Source organism: Chiloscyllium plagiosum, unplaced genomic scaffold, assembly GCF_037043375.1.
Source record: "Chiloscyllium plagiosum isolate Xiang-an unplaced genomic scaffold, Cpla_swu_hap1 HiC_scaffold_37, whole genome shotgun sequence".
Lineage (NCBI taxonomy): Eukaryota > Metazoa > Chordata > Chondrichthyes > Orectolobiformes > Hemiscylliidae > Chiloscyllium > Chiloscyllium plagiosum.
This window is the reverse complement of record NW_028270175.1, coordinates 35,732,024-35,757,987: the sequence shown is the minus strand read 5'-3', so window position 1 is coordinate 35,757,987 and position 25,964 is coordinate 35,732,024. Positions and strand designations below refer to the sequence as shown.

General features: G+C 41.1%; 1 protein-coding gene across 3 annotated transcripts in view; it reads right to left on the bottom strand.

Annotated features, from left to right (window-relative positions):
* Positions 1 to 25,964, bottom strand: part of ajap1 (adherens junctions associated protein 1) — a 316,781-nt gene that overhangs the window by 126,192 nt on the left and 164,625 nt on the right. For all 3 annotated transcript variants that reach the window (XR_015753488.1, XR_015753487.1, XM_087980585.1), the window contains exon 3: positions 6,225 to 6,312. Coding sequence is in view for 1 of the 3 variants with exons in the window: in XM_087980585.1 (XP_087836711.1) it covers positions 6,225 to 6,312 (88 nt within the window). In the remaining 2 variants the exon portion in view is untranslated. The remainder of the gene's footprint in view (positions 1 to 6,224; positions 6,313 to 25,964) is intronic.

Sequence of the window (25,964 nt, the reverse complement as noted above, 5' to 3'; positions counted from 1 at the left end):
CTTTTCCTTAATATTTGATATCCCAAAAGTGCAGCACCTCACACACTTGCCTGGATTAAACTCCATTTGCCATTAATCCGCCCATATTTGTAACTAATCTATATCCCAATATACCCTTTGACAACCACTATCCATAACACCACTGATCTTTGTATCATCTGCAACTTTACTAACCCAGCCATCTACATTTTCATCCGTGTCATTTTTATATATCACAAACAGCAGAGGTCCCAGTACGGATCTCTGCAGAACACCACTATTACGGACCTCCAACCAGAAAAACACCACTACCCACTGCGTTCTATGGGCAAGCCAATTCTGATTCCCTGCAGCTAGGTCACCGTGGATCCAATGCATCTTAATCTTTTGGATGAGCCTACCATGAGGGACCTTGTTGAAAGCCTTACTAAAATCCAGGTAGATAACATCCAACGCACTACCGTCATCAATCACCTTAAACACCTCCTTGAAAAAGTCAATCAATTTAGCAAGACATAATCTGTCCTGCACATAGCCATGCTGACTGTCCCTAATCAGGCCATGCTTTTCCCAATGTGCATTAATCCTATCCCTAACAATTCTGCAATACAAGCAAAATCTCAGATTTAGTGACAAATCAGCAAATGGGGGTAAGGAGGAACTGAGGAAGGTCACAATCACCAGAGAAGTGGTACTGAGTAAATTGTTAGAAGCTTGAAAGCATGCAGGTTCTGATCGACATCATCCTAAGTGAGTGGCAGGGATGTGACAAATGGAGAATAATGTGGGAAAATGTGAAATTGTCAATAGAACAAAAAAGCAACATATTATCACTAAACAGTGAGAGAATGCAGGGAGATGCAGAGAGATCTGGGTACCTTTGTGCATGAGTCACAAGAGGTCAGTGTTCAGATACAGCAGGTAATTAGGGAGGTCAAAAGAGTACTATCATTCATCATAAGGGAAATTTAACACAATGTGGATGTTATGCTTCAGTTATAGAGGGCACTGATGAGACTCCATTTGGAGTACCGTGCACAATATTGGTCACCTTATTTGAGGAAGAATGTAAATTGGAAGCAGTTTAGAAAAGATTTACCAGACTAATCGATTGAGGAAAGGTTGGACAGGTTAGGCCTGTATGTACCAGAGTTTGAAACAGTAAGATTTATCTTGATTGAAACATATAAGATTCTAAGTGTTCTTGGATAGATGTGGAGAGGATACGTCCTTGAATGGAGGAGTCTGGAACTAGGGGTCACTGTTTTAAAGTCAGGGCTTGCCCATTTAAAATCGAGATTAGCCAAAGTATTTTCTCTTAGAAGAACTCATGTCTTTAGAATTTTCTCCTTGAAAAGGTGGTGGAAGCAAAGCTCTTGAATATTTTTAAGGCAGGCATAGATGGATTCTGCTCAGACCATCGAGAATAGGAGTTGGGGCATCATGTTGAATTGTACAGGATGTTAGTGAGGCCGTTTTTGGAGTATTAAGTACAGTTCTGATCGCTCTGCTATAGAAAGGATAAAATTGAAGAAGGTCCAGCAAGTAATCACAGCTATGTTGCTGGGACTGGAGGGTTTGAGTTGCAAGGAGAAACTAGGTAGGCTGGGACTTTTTTCCCTGGAGTGTAGGAGGTTGAGGGGTGACCTTACAGAGGTTTATGAAATCTTGAGGGGCATAAATAAGGTGAATAGCAAAGGTATGTTCCTTGGGATGTGGGGGTCTAAAAGAAGGAGAAAGATTTAAAAGATAACATTTTCAGACAGAGAGTGATTCATATATGGAATGAACTTCCAGAGGAAGTGGTGGATGCAGGTGCAGTTACAACATTTAAAAGACACTTGGACAGGTGCATGAACAAGAAAGGTTTAGAGGGATATACTCGAAATGCAGGGAAGTAGGACTAGTTTAGTTTGGGAAACATCTTTGGCATGGATGTGTTGGACTTAAGCATCTGTTTCTATGCTGGATGGCTCAATGAGTCGAGGCAAGCGGGTGAAAGGTCATCCGGGCCGATGGAAATATGGACATATGGTCACAATCAGATCAGCCACGATCTTATTGAATCTCAGAACAGGCTTGAAAGGCTGATTGGCCGACCCCTTTCCAAATTCATACCTCCAACCTAGCTATATAAGTGTAACTTCACCAACACTGTCTAGACCAAAGCAGCCTGCTTGATTGGCACCACATCCGCAAATATTCACCCTTTCCACCATTGTAGCAGTCGTGTGTAACATCTACAAGATTCTGTCAAGAAACACATCAAGGTTCCTTTAACAGCACTTTCCAAACTCATGACCACTTCTATCGAGGACAACGAGGGTGACAAATATGTGGGAACATCAACATCTGCATGTGCTTCTCTGAGCCGCTCACCATCCTGATTTGGAAATATTTTGTCTTTCCTTCAATGTCGTTGGGTCAAAAACCAGGAACTTCTACCCTAACAGCACTGTGGGTGTTCCCACTCCAAATGGGCTCCAATTATTGAAGAAGGTTGTTCACTAGCACTTTCTCAAAGTCAATTTGAGATGAGCAATAAACACTGACCTAATCAATGAGCTTTATATTTCTTGAATGAATAAAAAACAAAAGCCTCCGACTGAACATCCCTGGAATGAGCCTACCATGCAGTCTATCTGTTAACATTTGCTTCCTGCCTCTGGTAAATTTTAGTTCCAACTTACAACCCAATGGATTTTTACTTTACTTTATAGTTGTGGAACTTCTATCAAAGCATTTGCTCAAATCCATGCTGACCACATCAAGAAATATATTGTGCAAAAATGTGAGGCTGTTTTGGTTTAAAAAAAAGAAAAGCAAACTTTTATTTACATGTCGAGAGACGAGAGAATACTGGGGTTTACAGGCATCGAGATGTCATGATAGGTGAACCACAGACAGTTCGTAGTCAGGCACAGCAAGTAACGAAATAAAATGCTGACTTTATTCGAATATGAAATTGGGAAAATCTTAGAGCCATAGAGCTGTACAGCACAGAAACAGACCCATCGGTCCCACTCATCCATGCTGGCCAGATATCTTAAATTAATCTTGTCCCATTTGTCAGCACTTGGCTCCTATCCCTCTAAACCTTTCCTACCCTTGTACTCATCTAGATGCCTCTTAAATGCTATGGTTGTACCAGCTTCTACCACCTCCTTTGGCAGCTCATTCCACACCACCCTCTGTGTGAAAGCGTTGCCCCTTAGGTCCCTTTTAAATCTTTCCCCTCTCACCCTAAATCTATACCCTCTAGCTTTGGACTCCCCTATCCTGGGGACAGACCTTGGCTGTCCACCCTATCCATGCCCCTCATGATTTTATAAACCTCTATAAAGTCACCCCCCAGCCTGTGATTCTCCAGGGAGAACAGCTAGTGCCTAGTCAGCCTCTCCCTATAGCTCAAATTCTTGAACCCTGGCAACATTCTTGTAAATCTTTTCCAAACCCTTTCAAGTTTAACAGCATCCTTCCTATAGCAGGGAGACAAGAATTGAACACAGTATTCCTAAAGTTACCTAACCAACGTCCTGTGCAGCTGCAATATGACCTCCCAACTCCTATACTCAATACACTGACCAATAAAGGCAAGCATACTGAATGCCTTCTTCACTACCCTGTCTATTTGCCACTCCATTTTTAAGGAACAATGAACTTATACTCCAAGGTCTGATTTGCTCGGCAACACTCCCGAGGACCTGACTATTATGTGTATAATCTTGCTGGAGCTTACAGTGTTAGAGAAACATCACCAATTGTACTGTATACAGTTTTATTTTCCTTAAATAAAAGTTAGGGCGAATATTTACTTGTATAGGAGGCATGTCAATGAAAGTTCACTAGTTTGATCTCTAGGATGAAAGGTTGCTCTTTAAGAAGTGTTTGAGCAGTTTGATCCTGTCCTTGTAGAGTTTGAAAAAAAAACGAGAGGTGGTCTTATTGAAATATAAGTTCACAAGGGCAGGTGGGGACCGGGTGACAGTGTTGTTAGGGAATCTCAACCTGGGGGCATAGATTTTAGAATAAGGAGTCATGCATTTTCCATGGAGAAGAGGAGGAATCTCTTCTCAAAATCCATCATGAGTCTTTTGAATTCTCTAGCCTATGGGGCTGTACAGGCTGGGTCACAATGTCGTCAAGATTGATTTTGAGGTATAATTATTAAGGATTATGGAGAATTTGTGGAGTTGAGGCTAGAATTAGAATGGCTTGACTTACCCCTGCCCATCTTTCTTATGCTCTTCTTCATTTAGCTTCAATGAAAAATTCAATCTGCTTTGTCCAACTCTGAACATAATCTGGTTGAATATCCTTGATTAATTTGTGCCTTTCTAAATGACATTTATATCATTCCTCAGGACGTTTTTTCAATAATTTGACTAGCAGTGAGATTAGAGTCACTGTCCTGCAAGAAGTGGGAAATTCCAACAAAACAAGACAGCAATAGTTTGAAATGGCTGTAATGGTCATAAGAGACCTCTAGTTTAGAGTAAACAAGATAAATCTGGCCAGTATGTCTCCTTTGCCAGCTTTACTGAATTTTCCTTTTTTGGCTTCCACCTTTTTAAAATAACAGTGCAATGCTAGCAGTCCTCTGACCCACCAGCACAATGCCTGTGACCAAGAAAGGACTGTAAAGTGTGTTCTTAACTTCCACGATTCCATCCCTTTCTTCTCTTAGCAGGTTGGGATACATTGCATGTGGAATTGGCAATGTATCTACTTTCAAATATGTTAAATCACTTAAGATTTTCTTTCTCTCAGTATTTGCTCCATCCAATATTTCTTACTCTTACCCCTTAACTACAATGTCTGTGCTGTACCTATTCCTGTGAAGACAGTTACAACATAATTCCCAAATTCTCTTTCTCGTGAACAAACAGCCTCCATTTTGGTCCTTAATAGATCATACTTTTACTTCAATTGTTCTTTAGCTGTCTATTCATGTATAAAACAATATTTGAGTTCTCTGTGATCTTAATTGCTAATACTTTTTCACATCAACTCTTTCTTTTACTAATTTCCTTCTTAATTTGAACACCTGAACTTACAATTACATTTCAGATATAACCTCTTTAACTGAATGGATCAATTTCATCCCTCCCTATTGTTTTGCCACAATAGACTGCAGAATTTGCTTATGTCCAGGATCAAATAATTCACCTCATGACCTAAATTGGGTGAAGATAGAGATAAAGAGACTAACAAGCTGCAAAACCTGACCTTCTATCTGCGCTGATATCTTTTAAAATCAATCCTAATGCCAGTTACCTATCTTCCCGAAGGCAGTTTCTCTATGAAACAGAATTCATATTCTGGTCAGTCCACTCCCCTTCTCGGGATAAAAAAAATCTACCTTTCCTCAGAACTTTCTGAACTTTTAAGTATTGGTTCATTGTCTTTGGACACTCCTCAGATTTTAACCTTAAAGAATTTAACATCAGAAATCAGTTGGTTTCAAAATCCGAATAGCTTCATGAACATTTTTATCAGTTAGTGCTTCAGAATAATAGTGATTTCAGAAGCCTGTGGGAGAAATGCTATGAATGAAAATGTGATTGGCATCTCAAGGAGTATAACACACTTTAGCAGATGCTACTCTATTTTGTCACTATTCGTTACTTACTCTATGTACCCAATCATCTCTGAAATACAAAGTGCTATCGGCTGTTTTTACAAAGGGGCGCTATTTGTCTTGTCTCATGCTGGCATTACCAGTTATGAGAAGGAAGCTTGGTGGTCATAGCTTTTATGAGCCTATCACACAGCTTAAGATATCACTAATTAGAAATTTCAGTCAGAGACTACAGGGTGGCTGAAATAATGGTGAATAAAAATAGTACACTGGTGCAATAAGGGGCATGTATTTTGTGGTTGGCTCTGATGCACGTTTTGTTGGAGCTGATTTACATGCTTATATCTATGAGTGGAAGGACTCATCTACACTGGGTGTCTACATGTTCTGCCCCACACCTCTAATATTCCTGATCAACATCGAATTGACCAAAAAGTTAAGAAGAAATCAGATAAGAGTCGAAATGCCAGTCACTTAGTAACCGAACTAAGTTAATAATTTGGATGTCTCTCTCCCTCAGCAATCAATGGTTCTTCAAGGTATCAAACTATTATTGGTTTTTAATAAGTCGCTGACTAACAATTCTGAATTTCCAACATTATCCTTTTCTGTTTCAGTCTCCCAATATTTCTAGATTTTTTAAACTCTCAAAGAATGTACTTACCAATTTTTTAAAACCAATGTTGTAATCAAAGCAGCAACAACCATGATGAGGGAGACTGTGATGGTGATGATCTGGTGAACAGCCAAGCCTAAAGATTAAAACAGAAAAATGCCTTGTTTATTTTCTGTGTGTTATCTATGATTTCAGATACAATCTTCTCTGAAGATCCAGGTTATTTTATTGTTTAAGCAAAACCCATTAATACCAATGGCAAAGATCTTTCCAATTGAATACCTAGACTTATAATTCTAATATTTTTCTACAACCTCTACCATCAGGGAGAAGGTACAGAAGCCTGAACACATGCACCAGCTGGTTTTGTAACAGTTTCTATCCTACTGTTGTTAGAATACTGAATGGACTCTCAAACTCTTAATATTTGCCTGTACCTGTGTTTTTGCCACTGTTTACCTATCATTTACTTATCTATGCTACTTAACTATGATCTGCCTGTATTACTCGCAAGACAAAGCTTTTCACTGTGTGTCGGTACACGTGACAATAAATTTAATTCAATTCAATTTGCATCACAAGTAGGCGGGGTAGTTAAGAAGCCGTTTAGCATTCTTGTCTTCATTGTTCAGAATTTTGAGTTATAAGCATTAGGACGTTATGTTGAGGTCGTACAGGCCATTGGTGACTTTCTGGAGTACTGCATGCATTTCTGGTCATGTTGTTATAGGAAGGACAGTATTAAGCTGAAGAGAGTTCAGAAGAGATTTACCAGAATGTTGCTGGGAGTGGAGAGCTTGAGTTATAAGGAGAGGCTGGATAGGCCGCGACTTCTTTCACTGGAGCATAGGGGGTTAAAGGGTGACCTGATAGAGGTTTATAAAACCATGAGGGGTATAGATAAGGTGAATGGCAGGTGTCTTTTCCTTAGAGTGGGGGATTTCAAGACTGGGGGTATATTTTTAAGGTGAGAGGAGAAAGATTTTAAAAAGACATGAGGGGAAATTTGTTTTTTTGACACAACGTGGTTCACATGTGGAATGAACTTCCAGAGGAAGTGGTGGATTGGGTACAGTTACAATGTTTAAAAGACATTTGCATCAGTTCATGAATAAGAAAGATTTGGAGGGATATGGACCAAGTGCAGGCAGGTGGGACTAGTTCAGTTTGGGATTATGGTTGGCAAGGACGGGTTGGAGCGAAGGGTCTGTTTCCATGCTGTATGACTCTATGACTCTTAAAAAAAAACTTAAATGTTTTCACTGGCAAGTGAAGCAACAACAACAGGAATATTCACTGGATAAAGGTGCCTCACTGGAGAGGCTTCCCTTATTCACAGGGTAATTAGAATTTGGAAAACTGAACCAAATGATTTTCAAATTAGTGACTTTACCAATAAATGGCTAAAACTCTGTAAGAAGAAACGGAAAAGGAATTGCTGAGATTTGAGATTGTTTGAAGATTTCACAGCACAAAGAATTGGAAATTAGAAATTGGAATTGGAGTATTTCATTCCAATGTTAAAGCTAGGGAAATGGGAATGGAGGATGTCATCCCAGGACTAAAACTGGGAAACAGAATTGGGGTAGATTTTTCCAGTGTTAGGGCTAACGCCAACAAAATGCAAGATACTGTCCTTCTGCCCTTTAGTTTCTAAGTTATTTTTAGAAGAAACATTATCACTTTTGCAATTCATAATTCGCACCAACCCAACTAAAACAATAAATAAAAGAATCAAACAGTCAAAAAAAAGAGTTAGTTATAAAGTTAGATGGATTCAGGTCCAACAAAGAGTGATAGAACTCCTAAATGTAACCACAAATAAAGAAAGTTAAACAGAGATTTATGTGAAGTTACTTAGATTGATAGACATGAATGTATGTTTTGATAGATAAGGAGCTACAGTGATAGATGCAGGGATATGTACACACATAGCTACACTGATGAATACAGTGATAGACAATATTGATGCATACAGAGATAAATTAAGAAAAAAAAGTAGGATGACAGGTATGTAAAGAAATGAAGGAATGGATGGAAGGATAATGCAAGCTACTGACATAAAAATCAACAGTTATGATCCGCTGATAAACGCTCACAATTTTTTGTATTGGGCTGAAGCAGCAAACCTTTAAAAATAGCAGGTGAGATTAGCGTCCAGGATTTCTGCCCAGATTCTCATTTCCAGGAACTCTGGTTAGGACAGGAGAAAGTTTTGGGTAGTCAGCCCATACACAGCACTCTTGACCTTACAGCCTCCATTTTATGACATTTACAAACCTCATACCTGTATTATGTTGAAGGAATAGGCTCATTCCATCAGTTGATGTTGATGATAGATTGTTGTGTAAAGTTAGACAGTCGAAAGACATAATTTCATGCCTCACTGGGGTAGTGCTATGGAAATCAAGCCCCATTAGTTCCAGAGTCAGTTACAAAAGTTAAGGTTTTATCAAAGCATTCAAAGTCTCCAGGTTGCCTGTCAAATAGACCCAAGTTAACAGAAAATACAGACTAGGCATCTCGAGTTAACAAGAACTTCTAGTTATTCTACCCACAGATAAACAACAATGAAGCGGTGACATATCTTTCTTTTAATTAAAACTCTAACCTCCCCTTCTAAAACTCCCTTATGTATACATATGATGACATATTTGTACAAATAAATGGTGGTACAGGTGGAGGGAACAAAATATTGGGGAAGCAGTACAATAATACCATTCCTCAGGATTCAGTAAACTGTTCTTTTTGTTTTGCAAGTCCTTCAATTTTCTGATCATTTCCTTCATCTCTTTACAAGGGCTACCAAAATAACTGGTACACAAGTTACAAAGCCTCTGAGGTATTCGTTAAAACGTCACAGCCTACAACAACTGGTGGGAGAAAATAAACTTGCTTTCTTCAGACTTCAAGTATTTTGATAGACAGACACTCCAACTGACCTTTCAGCAGTCTGAAAGCTTCTGCCAGTATTGCACACACCCACAAGCTCTTCAGCTACCCAGGAGCCAACCAGATAATTGTGGTCATGCTGATGGCTTTTGGCATTCACTACTCCACAAATCTATTAGCAACCTGTTGTCATAGAACCCCCAGGGCCTAACTGTCTATGAACATCCCCCCACCCCACCCCCACCATTGTTTGAATAAAGCATTAGGATAAACATTGCACACAAAGAGTTTTAGTAAATCTTTTTTAAGAAATACGGTTTTGTCAAATTGTCCAGCTACCTCAAAGATTCCATTCCTTCATCGCATTAATTGTATTAATTAATTAGCTATAGATTGGGTAATGGGGAGTTGCAATGATATCTGGGTGTCCTTGTACACCAGTCATTGAAAGCGAGCATGTAAGTGCAGCAGGTGAGTGAAAAAGGTAAATGTAATGTTGGCTTTCATAGTAAAACAATTTGAGTACAGGAGCAGAGCTATTTTGCTGTAATTGTTCAGGGTCTTGATGAGACCATATCTGGGGTATTTTGTGCAGTATTTGTCTCCTCAGCTGAGGAGCTGTATTCTGGCAATGTGCAGCGTGCAATGAAGATTTACCAGGCCGATTCCTGAGATGGCAAGACTACCATATGAAGACAGACTGGATCAGTTCCAATTAAATTCACTGGAGTTTAAAAGAATGAAGCTGATCTCACAAAACCTGAAACATTTCTACTGGGACCAGACAGGGTAAACACAGAAAGTATGTTCCCAATGACCAGCAAACCCAGAACCAGGGGTCACAGTTTAAGGATATGGGATAGGCCATTCAGGACTGAGAAGAGGAGAATTTTCTTCACTCACAGCGTGGTGAGCCTCTGGAAAATCCTTTACCACAGGAAATGGTTGAGGCTAAGACTTTGAATCTTTTCAAGGAGTTAGATATTGTTCTTAGGGCTAAAGAAATCAAATGGGCTTGGGGAGAAAGTAGGAACAGGAGTTGGATGATCAAAATGACCATGATCACATTGAATGAGGGAGGAGGTTCAAAGGACCAAATGGCCTACCCCTGCTTCTATATTTGATGGTTTTATTGTGGGCTGGATTACGTCAGCGCACAAGTATTTACTGGTAACATTTCACAGGAATAGAACCCAGAATACAATAGAACCATCAAATATAGAAGCAGGACTAGGCTGTTCAGTCCTTTGACATTCGACATGATCATGGCTGATACCTCAATCCAACTCAATCCCCTGTTCTCACTTTCTCCCCAAAATCTTTTGATCTCTTTAGCCCTAAGAACTATAACTAACTCCTTGAAAAAATTCAAAGTCTTAGCCTCAACCATTTCCTGTCGTAGAGAATTCCAGAGGCTCACCACTCTGTGAATGCAGACATTTCTCCCCATCTCAGTCTTTAATGGCCTTCTCTTTTTAAAACTGATAGGTTTTCAGGGTTTAATGGTCTTGAATCAACCACGGTTGAAAACTGAGAAACTGACAGTCCATTCCTATCAAAGAATATATTAAAATTGAGTTTGTTTCCTGATGCAGGAGTTTTACCAATGAAATGATGAATTTCTTATAGACCCTGACCATCCTCACTGATAAATGCCACTGAAATACCTTACACAGGTTTGAGGAAATTCTTGAATTTTACCTTCCCTGACATCCTGGGGATTCAGGGACCTTGCAGAAAGCTTCAATAAAACCCTCAGGCCATCGGATTGTTGCAGCCTAACTGCAATGTTCTGCGGCTGCCTTGCAATGGAAAAAAGATGTCAATATCAGCTGCCTTAACACACCACAGTTGCTTCACTTACAGGCCAACAACCCTTGAGCAATGTTGTAGAGATGAGCATGCCTCTAACACAAAGATTCAATAGCAACAATTTATTTTCAAAAATCCTGCCACGCCACTTCTCTGCAACCTGGCAGTGATGTTGGTTAAACAAGGGCAGATGGCATTTTAATTGGGATGTATGAAGAGAGGCACCTGGCAATATACACAAACAGATCTTTGAAGGTAACAGGATGAGTTAACAAAGCTAACGGAATCCTTGGCTCATGGTTTTTTTTGCTGAGGCAGATGGAGTTAACAGCTCTTCCCGGACCCGATCCGGGATTCCTGCCCACATTTCCAGCACATTTAGTTGGTACAGGATAAGACTGCAGGTAACCATTCCAGAGTAACACTCCCTACCTTGCAGTTCCCATTAAGTGGTTGTGGGGTAGGATGGGTGCGGGGGGGGGGGGGGAGGGGGGGGGTGGAGGGGGTGGTGCATGAAGCAGTTGTTGGAAATTTCAAAATCCTTTGCAGTTTTGATGGAATGGGCTCTTTCCATCAGAAGATGTTACTCCGAGGAGTCATGAACAATAAGGGGGTCCTAGTCATGAATGGGGAGCTAAGTAAAGGGTAACAACCTGACCACTTTCATGGAACACATGACCATCTTAACTTCTCAAAGAACTGTCAATCACCACCACCATCCCATCAACTTCAAAGAAACTATCCACTTCAAATCTCTCACTCTTATGTAAATAAACACATAGGTATTGAAAAACAATATTGAAGAACGATTAGGGGATTGGTTGTCAAATTTGTACTCTCCCCTGCAAATGTCTGCTGAGCTCAATGAATTACTCATTCTTAGAGCTCAGTCAAGCCTTCAAGAAAAAGCAATATAGATCATTGAACATAGAACGGTACAGGTCCTTTGGCCCACGATGTTGCACCAACCTATGGAACCAACTGAAGCCCATCAAACCTACACCACCCCATTTCATTCATATGTCTATCCAATGACCATTTAAATACCCTTAAATTTGACAAGTCTGCTACTGTGGCAGACAGGGCGCTCCATGGCCCTATTACTCTCTGAGTAAAGAAACTACCTCTGACATCCATTCTATATCTATCACCAACATGGTGGATGTTGTTTTTTTACACAGAAGCTGATATTTATTTACATGAATTGAGAGGTCTGAAGTGGATGAAAACTTTTTGAAATGGATACTATGAATGGTTGTGATTGATCGACATTCTAAGAGGTTTAAGGTGGCTAGTTTCTGGTCTAAGTATTTTTTCAAAGCAAATGCTTATTTCAATCAGTGCAGACTTGCCAATGACTCACTGGTTCTGGGCAGAGTAGATACTGGAAGGTTGGGTTTGAGTGAAAAATGGGGGAATGAGCTGAATGGAGGGGATCTGGGATATATGGGAAATATGGATGCGTGAATAGGTTAGAATGGACATGCGGGCTGAATGGGGTTGGGGTAAAGGCTCAACCTGGGTCTGACAGTCATGATTATAACTAGGTTGCTACCCTGGTAGAAAGAAATGGGCCTTATTGACTGCTGGCCTCACCATCTATTGTCTTTATTGCTGCCTTTGACCTGCCTCTGGCTACAACAGGCCCAACAACATTCCACCTCATCAACCATCATGAGATAAGATGGGAAGGAGTCACAAAGAGAGGTCTGCAGGATTGGCTACTTTCCCCAAATCATTAAAGCAGTGACCTGAAGAAAAGTTCAGCCCCTTACCTCTACAACATAGAGCAGAAAAGCATTGACGCTGTGCCAATTCCTTATGAAAGACTATTTAGCTGTCCACTAACGTATTCAGTCCAATTCCGGTCACAACACTTGAGGAGGGATATCAAAACGTGAAGGAGATTTACTTGAATAATATCAAGAAATCGAGATCTCAATTATGTCTAGTTTTCTAAATTTGTGGATAAACCAATATTTTGGGTAAGTTGACAGTGAAGACTGAGGAAGATGGCAATAAATTACAGGAGAGCCATTATAAAGACTCAGTGATATTATGCTAAATCTATGCTGAATCTCAGTTGGACTTCATTTAGAGTATTGTAGTTGTGGTTACCCTACGACAAAAATGATATAAAGAGACTGGAGAGGGTACATGGAAGATTCACAAGGATGTTATAACATGAAAGGAAGAATTGGTTACATATCAGGAAAGAATTGACAATCTTCCATCTCCAAAATAGGCTAAGGAGTGACAGCGATGAAAATGATCAGAGGTTTTCTGGAGAGTGAATCCAGAATATTTCCTCAAGTGGAAAAGAGCTTAACTAGAGACATCAATATAAGTTAATCAGTAAGAAATCCAAAAGAAAAATTAGAAAAAAAAATCTTCATTATAAGATAGTAGGAATGTGGAACTTAGCACAACAGGGAGTGGTTGAAGCAAACAATATAGACGCATTTAAGGAAAAAAACTTGACAGCCACAGGGATCGAATTTGATTCCATCCTTGGGCAACTGTCTGTGTAGAAATTTGCACATTCTCCTTGTGTCTGTGCGGGTGTCCACCGAGTGCTCTGGTATCCACCCACAGTCCAAAGATGGTGGATTGGCCATGTTAAATTGCCAAGGGTGTGTAGGGTGGGTTAGCCATGGGAAAAGTAGGGATACAGGGATAGGGTTGTGGAGTGTGTCTGGGTGGGATGCTCTTCAAGGATCGGTGTGGCCTGCTTCCACACTGTAGGAATTCTATGATCCTACGATTCTATACAGGAGGGAGGAGGGAGCAGCAGTTTTCCTGATAGATTTTGACAAGGCTCAAATGGAGCAGTGTACTTCTACCAACTCCAATGTAATGCTGAAAACCTTGACTCATGTTGAGGAGTTTCTTCATGGGGCATATTTTAGGAAACGGCAATCTTTTTCCACTGGGATGCTGGGAATATTCAACCATCATCTGGAGGTCGTTGGTCACGTGCAAATAAGACTCGAGATGCAATAGCAAGTATGTATCTGGTCTACCCTGTCCAACACAAGGATCAGATCTAGGTTTAGACCTCTGTATTGAGAAGGAGGTTTCAAACCTGGGCTCTGTCTGTCTGAAAACCTCAGTTGACCAAGTTATTCAAGGTTGTGAAGTGGGTTGTAATATCCTGAGAATAAGATAAGGGACAGCATAAGTGTAAGTTCATTCCTGCTGAGGGAATGATCCATATTAAGAATAGGACAACATCAATACTATTTTAATGGTGGAATGATTTAAACATGAAAGGAAGAATAGGCAAAAAAAATTAAAAGCCTCTGTTATTAACAGAACAGAAAAATGATAGCCGTTACTGGTTTAAGTTTATTTAATGTTTCACTTTACTGTCATTTTATGCACATTAGAATTAGCCATATTCTCCATTCTGTAGTATGCATGAAGGTATAAGTCTTATTCCACATAATAGGTTTCAAGGCCCACATTAATTCTCATGGTAGCATCCTCTCTGATCAATCGTTGACTCTGTCAATCCAATTAACATCTTTTGCAAGCTTCTCATCAATGGCAAAGTTTCACCATGTAGAAAAATCTGACTGACCAAGAAGGAAATGGATCTGTTGTGAGAGAGAGGAAGCAGCATTGATCCTCTGACAGTTGGCTTCAGTCAGATTGGCAGCATGCTCACCTGAAATGTATAACTTTCTGAGGAGGTTAAAGGATGGATTGGAAGTACATCCATAAATCATTGAGGAAGGATCTCTCTCGTTCTTACAACATTGTCTGTAACATTATGAAGTGATGATAATAAGAAGTACAAATTTTTATTCAAAATCGACTGATAGTTATAGCATAGCCTCACCCTGGCTTGAATCTCTGATCTATATTGTGTTAACCTAAGAGTGAGTACCAAAAGTAGGCCAATTTTCTAAGCTCAGTACTCCAAATAATCTTTCACCCACTGCTCACCAAGAATTGATCCAACTCTTTCAAAAATGCCCACCACCTTTTGAGAAAATATTCCAAAGATTTATAACTCTGAGAAAAAAAATTCTCTGTATCTCTATTTTAAATGAGCAATCTTTTATTTTTAAATGGTAACATCTAGATCCTCCCCCAAAAGGAAACATGCTTTCCACATCTATCCTGTCAAGACCCTTTAAGATTTTTAATGTTTCAATCGAGTAACTTCTTACTTGTTCATATTCTAGTGGATACAAACCTAGCCCTAACAAATTTTCCTCATTAGACAACTCATCTATTTTTGGTATTAGTCTGATAAATCTTCTCTGACCTGCTTCCAATGTACTTATATCCTTCCTTAGATAAGGAGAACAATAATGACCATAGTACTCCAGATGCCAGCTCACCAGTGCCCTACATAACTGAAGCATAAACACTTTACTGCTATATCCAGCTCTCCTCACAATAAATAATAATATTCTATTAGCTTTCCTAATTCCTTGCTGTAGCTGGACACTAGCCTTTTGTGATTCATGCATGAGGACACCCAGATTCCTGTGCATCTTAGAACTCTGCAGTCTGCCACAATTCAGATGCTTCTTTTTTGTTCTTCTTGCCAAAATGGATACTTTCACAATTCCCAAAATGATGCTCCATTTGCCAGATCATTCCCCACTCACTTAACCTAACTATGTCCCTTAAGGCATCCCCTTATGTCCTCTTCACAACTTTACTTACCTTTGTGGTGCCAGCAAATGTTACAATCATGCGTTCAGTCCTTTCATCCCAGTCATTGTTACATTTTGGGGCCCCTGCACTGATCCCTCTGACACACCACTAATTGAATCTTGTCAACCAGAAAGAAAACTTTAGTGGGCGGCACGGTGGCACAGTGGTTAGCACTGCTGCCTCGCAGCGCCAGAGACCCGGGTTCAATTCCCGACTCAGGCGACTGACTGTGTGGAGTTTGCACGTTCTCCCCGTGTCTGCGTGGGTTTCCTCCGGGTGCTCCGGTTTCCTCCCACAGTCCAAAGATGTGCAGGGTCAGGTGAATTGGCCATACTAAATTGCCCGTAGTGTTAGATAAGGGGTAAATGTAGGGGTATGGGTGGGTTTCGCTTCGGCGGGTCGGTGTGGACTTGTTGGGCTGAAGGGCCTGTTTCCACACTGTAATCTAATCTAATCTAAATCTAAAATCTTTTTTTAGATTTTAGATTTTAAATCTAAAAATCTAAAATCTAAAATCTAAAAAAGAGCCGTTTATGCTGACAGTGTTTCTGTTAGCTTGTTAATCTTCTATCCATGCTTATGCTACCTCTTACAGCATGATCCTTGAAGGGCCTCAGTTCATTTTGCTGCTCAGAAGTCACATGACACCAGCTTATAGTCCAACAGGTTAACTCGAAATCACTAGCTTTCAGAGTGCTGCCCCTTCACCTGATGATAACACGACTATAACCTGTAATCGTGTGACCTCTGATCTTATCCACTCCAGTCCAACACTGAAACCTCCACTTCATTTATCCGAGCCAGGGAAACTGAATGTTTCCCAATAATTGGTCTCAATTTCTGTGATGAAAATGTGTTGCTGGAAAAGCGCAGCAGGCCAGGCTTGTGCCCGAGGCGTCGATTCTCCTGTTTCCTGGATGCTGCCTGGCCTGTTGCGCTTTTCCAGCAACACATTTTCAGCTCTGATCTCCAGCATCTGCAGTCCTCACTTTCTCCTCAATTTCTGTGAGTCAAGGAAGGCAAAAAAGTCACCAGCGAACTAATCTAGTCCTGTCAGTCTCTTGAATAATTTGGTAGCCTCCCAACACACAATCTCTTAGCTCATACATAAACAAGCTATGCTTCAGTGTTAATATTCCCACCTCTGACTCAACAATTTATGGCGTTTAGTTCCACCCATTCTGGACACAAAATTTAGGCTAGAACCTCACAGCAGTGCAGAGGAAGTTGTCAGAGGATTTTGCGTTTTTGATAAGTTTGAACTTAGAGATGGCGGAAAGATCATGAAGTGAGAATTCTTTGTTCCACTGACATCAGTCAGTTGCAAACAGAAAGGGAGGTTAAGGATAAACCAGAAACAACATTCGAGCACTTGAGCAGATTTATAGCTCGGGTTTTGGATGAAGTTGTGGATTCATCCGCCGAGCCAATGTGTTTTTCTGCAAACATTTTGTCACCTCGCTGGGTGACATCATCGGTGTGTGATGTTCAGCCAAGTTAGCCAAGCAGCTGCAAATAAAACTAAAACACCTCACAGAATACTCCAACCACTACAATCATTCATCCCAAGAGCTCCTTAGAATGATCAGAAACACAACAGAAGAGAATGTAATCATGATTTTATTTGATATGACAGCACTCTTCACATCTATAGACATTATCTAGCCAAGGATACCACTGCCACATTATTGGATGAAGCAGTTACTAGGACACCCAAGCCACCAGCAGCATCAACAAGAACATCATGCTGAAATTACTGGACCTATGCCACACAACTTACTAAACATTCAATGGACAAGTGTACAGACAAATCAATGGCACACCAATGGGGTCCCTGATTTCAGGACTGATAGCAGAAGCAGTACTGCAACACTTAGAACAGACATCCTTCCTCAGCATCCAACCCAAACTCTGGATCCAGTGTTTAGATGACACTTTTGTCATCATTAAAAGTACACAACTGGAAGAAACCCACCACCACATCAATAACATTGTCACCGGAATAATGTTCACTAAAGAAGAGAAAAACAACAGCAGATTCCCTTTCCTGGACATATTAGTGGAAAGTACACCTACCGGGGAATTCCAGACCGGTATATACTGGAAGAAGACCCATACTGACCAGATACTGAACTATAACAGCAATTGCCCCAGCACCCACAAACAGAGCTGCATTAGGACATTATTTAAACAGACAACGACACATTACAGCAACCCAGAACTCCAGAAAGCAGAACAGGAACATCTATTCAAAGGATAGGGGAACCCAGGATCACTATCCTCCGGTACTTACGGTACAAACCTAAAGAAGCAAACGCTACATTACTAGACATGAGAGCAATCATACCGCACAGCAAAGACGTATCAGAGATAACCACCCAACTACTCAGACCCTTGGGAATACTAGTGGCCCACAAACCAGTAAACACTCTCCACCAGCTCCTCACAAAGGTTAAAGACCCCCCACAGACATCCAACAGGATGAACGTTATCTACAAGATATCCTGCAAAGACTGTGAGAAACACTACAGAGGATGAACAGGAAGAAAACTGACCATACGAGTACACGAGCATCAGTACACCACTGCCAGACATGACTAACACTCCCTCATTACCACCCAGACAGACAATGGGACAGTGTAACCATCCTAACAAAGGCAAAACCGAGACACACCAGAGAATTCCTTCAAGCCTGGCACTTCAGCCAGAACTCAATCAATAGGCACATTGAACTGAACCTCGTACACAAACCACTAGATACAGAACAGCAAGTACCAACAAACAGAGACGTACAAATACCAGGCAGGATGGACCACCAATTACTTGTCAAAGATGCACCGATGATTTCACCTAACAAGGCAACAAAACTTTTGCAGAAAACACACCAGCTTGACATCAAATCCTCAATAAACTATACTCATGGAATGATTATGTAACTTACTTTGAGTCTCTAATTCCTTTTCCTGCCCACATTCCCTTCCCATAAGCCTCCACCCCAGCAAAACCATCCTTTCCAGTAAAAGACCATTCAACTGCTTTAACTGTCCTCCCTCACTGTTGCCACCTGCTGTTGGAGGTACCATTATAAACCAAGGACATTCATCCCTCACAGTTAGTCTTAAAATACTTCCACCTCGAAACACTTCAACCATAGGGCATCAATGTGGACTTCATCAGTTTCCTAATTTCCTCTCCCCCTCACCTTACCTCAGTTACAACCTTCCAGCTCAGCACTGTCCTCATGACCTGTCCTACCTGCCAATCCACTCCACCCTCGCCTCTGACCTATCACCATCCAATCCCACCCCCAATTCACTTTGCTACCTTCTTCCCAGCAACCCCCCCCCACTTATCTCTCCACCCTGGAGGCTCCCTGCCTCTATTCCTGATGAAGGGCTTTTGCCCTAAACGTTGATTTTTCTGCTCCTCGGATGCTGCCTGACCTGCTGTACTTTTCCAGCACCACACTGATCTAAACTCTGGTTTCCAGCATCTGCAGTCCTCACTTTTGCCTAAAATACTGTGGTATAATTCAAAGGGAAGCAAAAGAATTCTCCTGGTGTTCTGATCAATTATTATGCCTTAACCAAAGCAATTGTAAAATAAAAAGAAAGTCAGATAATTATCACATTGGTGTTTGTGAAACTTACCATATGAAAGTTGGCTGCTGTATTTTGTACAGTCCAAAATGTCCACAACATGTAATAGGCAATTTAGTTCTTTGTGATGTCCTGATATTGTATAAATGCGGTCTTTTGTTTATATATAAGAAGGACTGTGTAGAAAGGTGTCCATAGATGTCTTGTAGCTACAAACCTCTACTGCAATATAAATCTTTTCTGTTGACTGTACTGCTTCACTGAACTGTCTACCACATCAGATGGAATTCTTGATGCAGACGTGTCAGTGTTGGACTGGGGTGGAAACAGTTAAAAATCACACAACACCAGGTTATACTCCAAACTGGCTACAGCAATTAAAATATGAAGTGTCAAATGTATCTCCATACAATGTTAAAAAGCACACATCACCAGATTATAGTTCAACAGGTTTATTTGGAATCACTAGCTTTTGAAGCACTGCTCCTTCATCAGGTGGTGACCAACTTGATGAAGGAGCAAGTGCTTCAAAAGCTAATGATTCCAAATTAACCTGTTGGACTATAACCTGGTGATGTGTGATTTTTAACATTGTATGGAAATACATTTGACACTTCATATTTTAATTCCTGGAGCTCCATTCAAAGTATAAGAAGTATAAAAGCACACAAAATCAATTGGTATTCAGACTCTGTGTTTTGATTCCTGATACTTTTACTGCCAGTGGTAAAATTACACCAATGGGAAAACTTTCTGATTGAATTTGCGCATCTAGACTCACAGAGTCAGAGTGTTGTACAGCACAGAAACAGACTCTTCAGTAGATAACAAAAATAAATAAAAATAAAACAAACTCTTGAAATTCCCCACCCTAGAAGAAAGATACCTGCCATTCACCTTATCTATGCCCCTCATTATTTTATAAATCCCTATAAGGTCATCTCTCAACCTCCTAAGCTCCGGTGTAGAAAGTCCAGCCCATCCAGCCTCTCTTTATAACTCAAAACCACCTGGTAAATGTCTTCAGAACGCTGTCCAAATTAATAATATCCTTCCTATAACAAAGAGACCAGAATTGCACACAGTACCAGAACAGGCCTACCCAACATTCTGTAGAAAGTCAGACGATCTGAGCAGTGAAGGCAAGCATGCTAAATGCCTTCTTGACCACCCTGACAATATCTGGATGATGTTAGACTGAGTGGCTGCCAATGATTCCAAATAAACTCATCAATAATTATTAATCCTCTTCCTTTGTAGAAACTGACATATCTAGACCCATGCTGGGGGAATTGGATGCTCCGTCTGAGGAGTGGTATGGGAGGTACGGGTTAGACTTTGGGAAGGTGGTGTAGGGAACTATGCAGAGCAGAGGAAAATCACCTATACAGTGTATTCAACAAGAACGGGTACGGTGGGTGGCACGGTGGCACAGTGGTTAGCATTGCTGCCTCACAGCGCCGGAGACCCGGGTTCAATTCCCGCCTCAGGCGACTGACTGTGTGGAGCTTGCACGTTCTCCCCGTGTCAGCGTGGGTTTCCTCCGGGTGCTCCGGTTTCCTCCCACAGTCCAACGATGTGCAGGTCAGGTGAATTGGCCATGCTAAATTGCCCGCAGTGTTAGGTAAGGGGTAAATGTAGGGGTATGGGTGGGTTGCGCTTCGGCGGGTCGGTGTGGACTTGTTGGGCCGAAGGGCCTGTTTCCACACTGTAATGTAATGTAATGTAAAAAAAAATGTAATGTAACGGGTACCCAATGAACACAGTCTGCTGATTTCTCAGCAACAAACCCCAGCAAGAAGACAAAACACGTCCAAAAACCCTAGCCACTCTCCCCTACATCAAAGAAATCTTGGAAATGACTACCAGACTACTCAGACCCCTTGGCATCATGGTAGCCCACAAACCCACCAACATACTAAAACAGCAGCTAATGAATTTGAAAGACCCGATACAGACAACAAGCAAAACTAATGTCATTTACAAAATACCGTGCAAGAACATAACAAACACTAAATTGGACAAACAGGTAGAAAACTAGCCACCAGGATACATAAATATCAATTAGCCACAAAAACACATGACCCACTCTCACTAGTATCCTTACATACAGATGAGAAAGGTCACCACTTCAACTGGGACAACACATCTATCCTAGGATAAGACAAAGAGAGACATGCATGAGAATTCCTAGAAGCATGGCATTCCAACTCATTGACTTGGATCCCATTTACCACCTCCTGAGGAAAAGAACAGGAAAGAGGGCCATACCACCAGTGTTTCATCCGGAGGCTCACTGATGATGTTACCTAGTATGATGATGAAACATCTGAAAATGAACCTTCCAGCTCAGCAAGCAAACTTGCATCCTGTCATTGGATAGTCTTCAGGCCACATCATGTGGACAACCAGCCATATTTACCTGATGCTGGTTGGAGGTGAGGTGAGGGGGAGGGGTAGGGAAGGTGCTTTCTCCTTTTCAGACATCCTGTGTCTGATGGATGGACCCAAAGAAAGCAATGGTGGGATCCATGGGATTGCTCTTGCTTCCCTTCCCATCCTCCTGACAGGAGCCTGCCTGACCACTTGGTGAGCCTGTCCCACGTAGCTACATTCCTGGGCTCTGGTAATGACTACCATCCACAGGCCCACTGCAGTAACCTCTGCTCCCAGACCTGTGCTGCTGGTACCTCAGAGCGGCGAATCTCTGATTGGCTGGCCAGTCCAGGGGGTGGAAAACTCCTGCTCTGTTGGACCCAGGTACCCCGACAGCGCACTGCAGACTGCCCGACTGAGATATATCTTGTCAGAGCTTCTGGAAATTCACGTTTCTCTAGTTGATGCTGCAGCCATTAAATTCCATGTATGGTGTCACTATATCAATCATAAAGCCTTCACTATTTAGTTGACTAAAGAAGCTTTCTTAGGACTTCTTAAAAATATCAACAAAAAATTCTGTGTAAAGAATCTAATTTCTCTCCACAGATGCGGCCAGACCTGTTGAGTTTTTCCAGCAGTTTCTGATTTTGTTTCGGATTTCCAGCATCCGCAATTCTTATGTTTTTTTCCGTTCTGTGTAAAACTGTTCCCGTCATTAAAAATGGACAGAGCAAGCAGGAAGGCAATGAGTAAAAGCAAATTAAAATGACAAGTGATAGAATAAAAACAGTTAGAGCTAGTGAGCATTTAAGAAAAGGAACAAAATCAATGGAGAAAGAAAATATGGCAAGTCTCAAAGCTCCTTTTCCAGCTGAGAAGACAATAAAGACCATATGTTTGAGTGAGATACATAATGTGTGTGGTCATGGCAACAACTGGTGAAATGTAACCAGCTGATCCCGAAATTTCCTGGAGTGGTCTTTCAGCTTAAGGATTAAACTATTTTTTCTGCCAACCCAAAATTACTTTACCTCAAAGCAATGAGAATGCTTGCAATTTTTCATTAGCCTTCACAATTGAAAAGGCTCCAAATGGATAATAGTATCAGTGGAAAATGAGGCCTCAGAATGTTTGTCTTAGATGCATGGTAGAGTAATTAAAGAGATATAGGAATGAGGACAAACCATGCAAACTCAAAGGAATCGATCCTAACTGCAGCTACATGTCATAGGCAGGGCAGAAGAAATGTCCAAATGAAACCAAAAGAGAAAATGCTGGAAAATCTCAGCAGGTCTGTCAGCATCTGTAAGTAGAGAAAAGAGCTGATGTTTCGAGTCTAACTGATTCTTTGTCAAAGCAGCTTTGACAAAGGGTCAGTTAGACTCAAAACGTCAGCTCTTTCCTCTCCTTACAGATGCTGCCAGACCTGCTGAGATTTTCCAGCATTTTCTCTTTTGGTTTCAGACTCTAGCATCCGCAGTAATTTGCTTTTATCAAATGCCCAAATGATATCAGCTCACTTACCGACCTGTATATGCGGAGATTCTGGTTATTACCCTTTTGTGTGGGCTCTTAGAAAGGAGGCTATTTAAGGTCAGAGACCACTGTAAGCACTTAAATATGTGTTCTCTTACATACGTGGAACCCAAGCCCCTTTTGTAACTGAACCGAGCAGCTTAACCAATGATACTTCAAGAGACCTTGGAAGGGAATCCCAAAACTTTTTACATATAAAAATAAGGCGGTTTTGCCAAAACTAGTAGGCACTAGAAGACTACCAAGACAGTTTTGGTCTGTTTCTCTAAACAAAAATGTACTGGCAGCAGAAGCAGTCCAGACATGGTTCACTTTGTTGATCCCGGGTTGGGCAAGGAGAGGCTCAGAATGGTAAGTTTGTACTCATTGAAGTTTAGAAGAATGAAAGGAGGCCTTATTAAAAGATACAAGGTTCATAAGGAGATTGACAGGGTAGATGCAAAGAGGTTGTAACAGAGTCCCTGGCATCATTTCAGTGTAAAGGGTCACCAATTAGGACAGAGATGAGGAATTTCTTCTCTCAGACGGTAATGAATCTATAGATTTCTTCAGTACAGAGGGCTGGGGAGGTTGGGTTGTTAAGTGTACTCCAGGCTGAGACAGGCAGATTTTTAATCAGAAAGGGAATGAAGGGTTATGGGGAGAAGGCAGGAGAGTGTAGGTGAAGATTATCAAATCAGCCATGACCTCACAGAAGGCTGGAGCAGAACGACCAGCTCGGTCCCTATGTCTTATAATCTTAGGTTCTTTCTTTTATTTTGTGGGACTAAGGGACAAAGAATGATACTTCATGCTTCACATAAGCTTTCCTTGCAGCGCCAGCTCCCATATTGCAACCCTCCCCTTCCTCCAAGTCTGAGCTGTCAGACAATTCCATACAGAAAACAGCTGATTTTCTTACCTCACAAAGGCTACATCGGAGGATCAGATTGAGGGAAATAATGTTCAAGCCTCAAACTGGCAGCTGTCCATTTTGAATGTAATCTTTCTTAAAACAGGATAATGTCTTGCGTCAAACAGAAGAAGGTTGTTGCTATCAGGCCTTACAGTAACTGCCATTGGATTTTTTCACGCAAATATATTTGAGAACAAGTGCAAAAGGATTCTATCTGATATACATGAAATTGTAACACTTATTTATGAGAATCTATCTGTACTCTTAAATTGAACAGTTGGATATGATGACAACTCACACTCACACAGCATTACACTTGCCAGGTCTTGACGTCAGCAATAGGAAAGATGCTTGAGGGAATCGTTAGTGATGCACTATATGGCTAGAGATAAAAGAGATATCAAGGATGCTTACCATGTTTCAGAGAAAGAAAGGAAAGCTACTGATAAGATGCCAGTTAAGTTTCATACCTGTAAGATTGAAGTTTTGATATATCAGTGGAAACCTAAGATATTGGGTTGAGCATTGCCTTCAAGCCCATGGACAGGGAATGATTGAAGCTGGATCTTGATTTTAGTAGAAACTCAACCTAATCGATGTTAGGGATCCATCTTCCTGCCTTTCCCCAACTCAATGCCCATGACATGTGATACAGCAGGAAGGGGCCATTTTAACAAAAATCATTCATTGGTAACTGAGCTTTATAACACATTAGTTGAATATTGTGCCTCCTACACTATAATACAATTGGCATAGTCAGAATGGGCAATCAGATTCCTCACCATCGCAGGTGAAAGAGTGCAAAGAAAGGAGGAGATGCATCTTTTGGTGTGTGCCCCTTGCACATACTGGGTATCCCCAATCTAAGATAGGATTATCCCAATGCATGGCCTCCAATAATCTGTAACTCTCCTTCCCGAAGTTTCCTTTGCTGCTCTACAGCCTTGGATTGAGCGTAGTCTACAATCCATTGCTTTTCTTCTCAGGACGTGCTGTAATCCTAGCACCACCAAGTAATAAGGTCTGGACTGCTAGAGCTGCCACTCAGTCAGATCTTGGATGTGAGATGTACTTGCATGGAGAGGTGTAAATCCAGCTCTATTGTTGTTAAGGCCATTGCTGGGGTGGTAGGGTGCTGAGACGGTGTGGGGAGGGGGGGGGGGGGGGTGGGGGGCGTGGGGGGTGGTGGTGGCTGGTGAAATGACCAATCTAATGTTCACCATTGACTTTTGGAAAAGATGGTGCCCAGCAATGTTCCAGATCCCCAATCCCACCAAATAATTCAGCTCCATTTGTCAGCGTAGTGGCTATATTTCGTTTTCACTTATCAGTGAGATTAAGGCACTGATAGAAAGATCTACATAACTTGTGGATAGTACGTAAAGAGTTGAAAATGCAGACCATGTCCATCCACCATGAGAACATACAAAGGTGCTGGGGTTTGGCTCCTGATTGGCAAATTACATCTAATTTTCAAAACATTTATTCAGTCATGGGCATCACCACTGAGGCTAGCATTTAATTCCCCGTCCCAGGGGCCAGTTAAGAATCAACTACATTGTTGTGGGTCTGGAGTCACATGTAAGCCAGACCAAGTAAGGAATGCAGTTTCTCATGAACCAGATGGTTTTTTGCTAACAGCCAACAATGGACTTATAATCATCATTAGACTCTTTAATGCCAGTCATTTTTATTGAATTCAAATTTTCCCACCAGCCATAGCAGTATTTGGACATTCCCTGGTTCTCTGCATTGCAGTCGAGCGATAATACCACAAGGCCATTGTCCCTTTGAAGTTGTAATCAAGGAGGCAATCAGGTGGGCAGTTGCCTTGCAATATATAGACAATTATCAAAGGAGAACAATTAAAGTGGGTGATACCAGAAGGAGACCTGGGTACACAATTGTCCATATCCCTTAAAGTCTCATTCCTTATGTCCATAGCTAGGGCAAGTAGGGAAATGAGGTGTATTTACAAGAGAATGCACTATTAAACAAAAT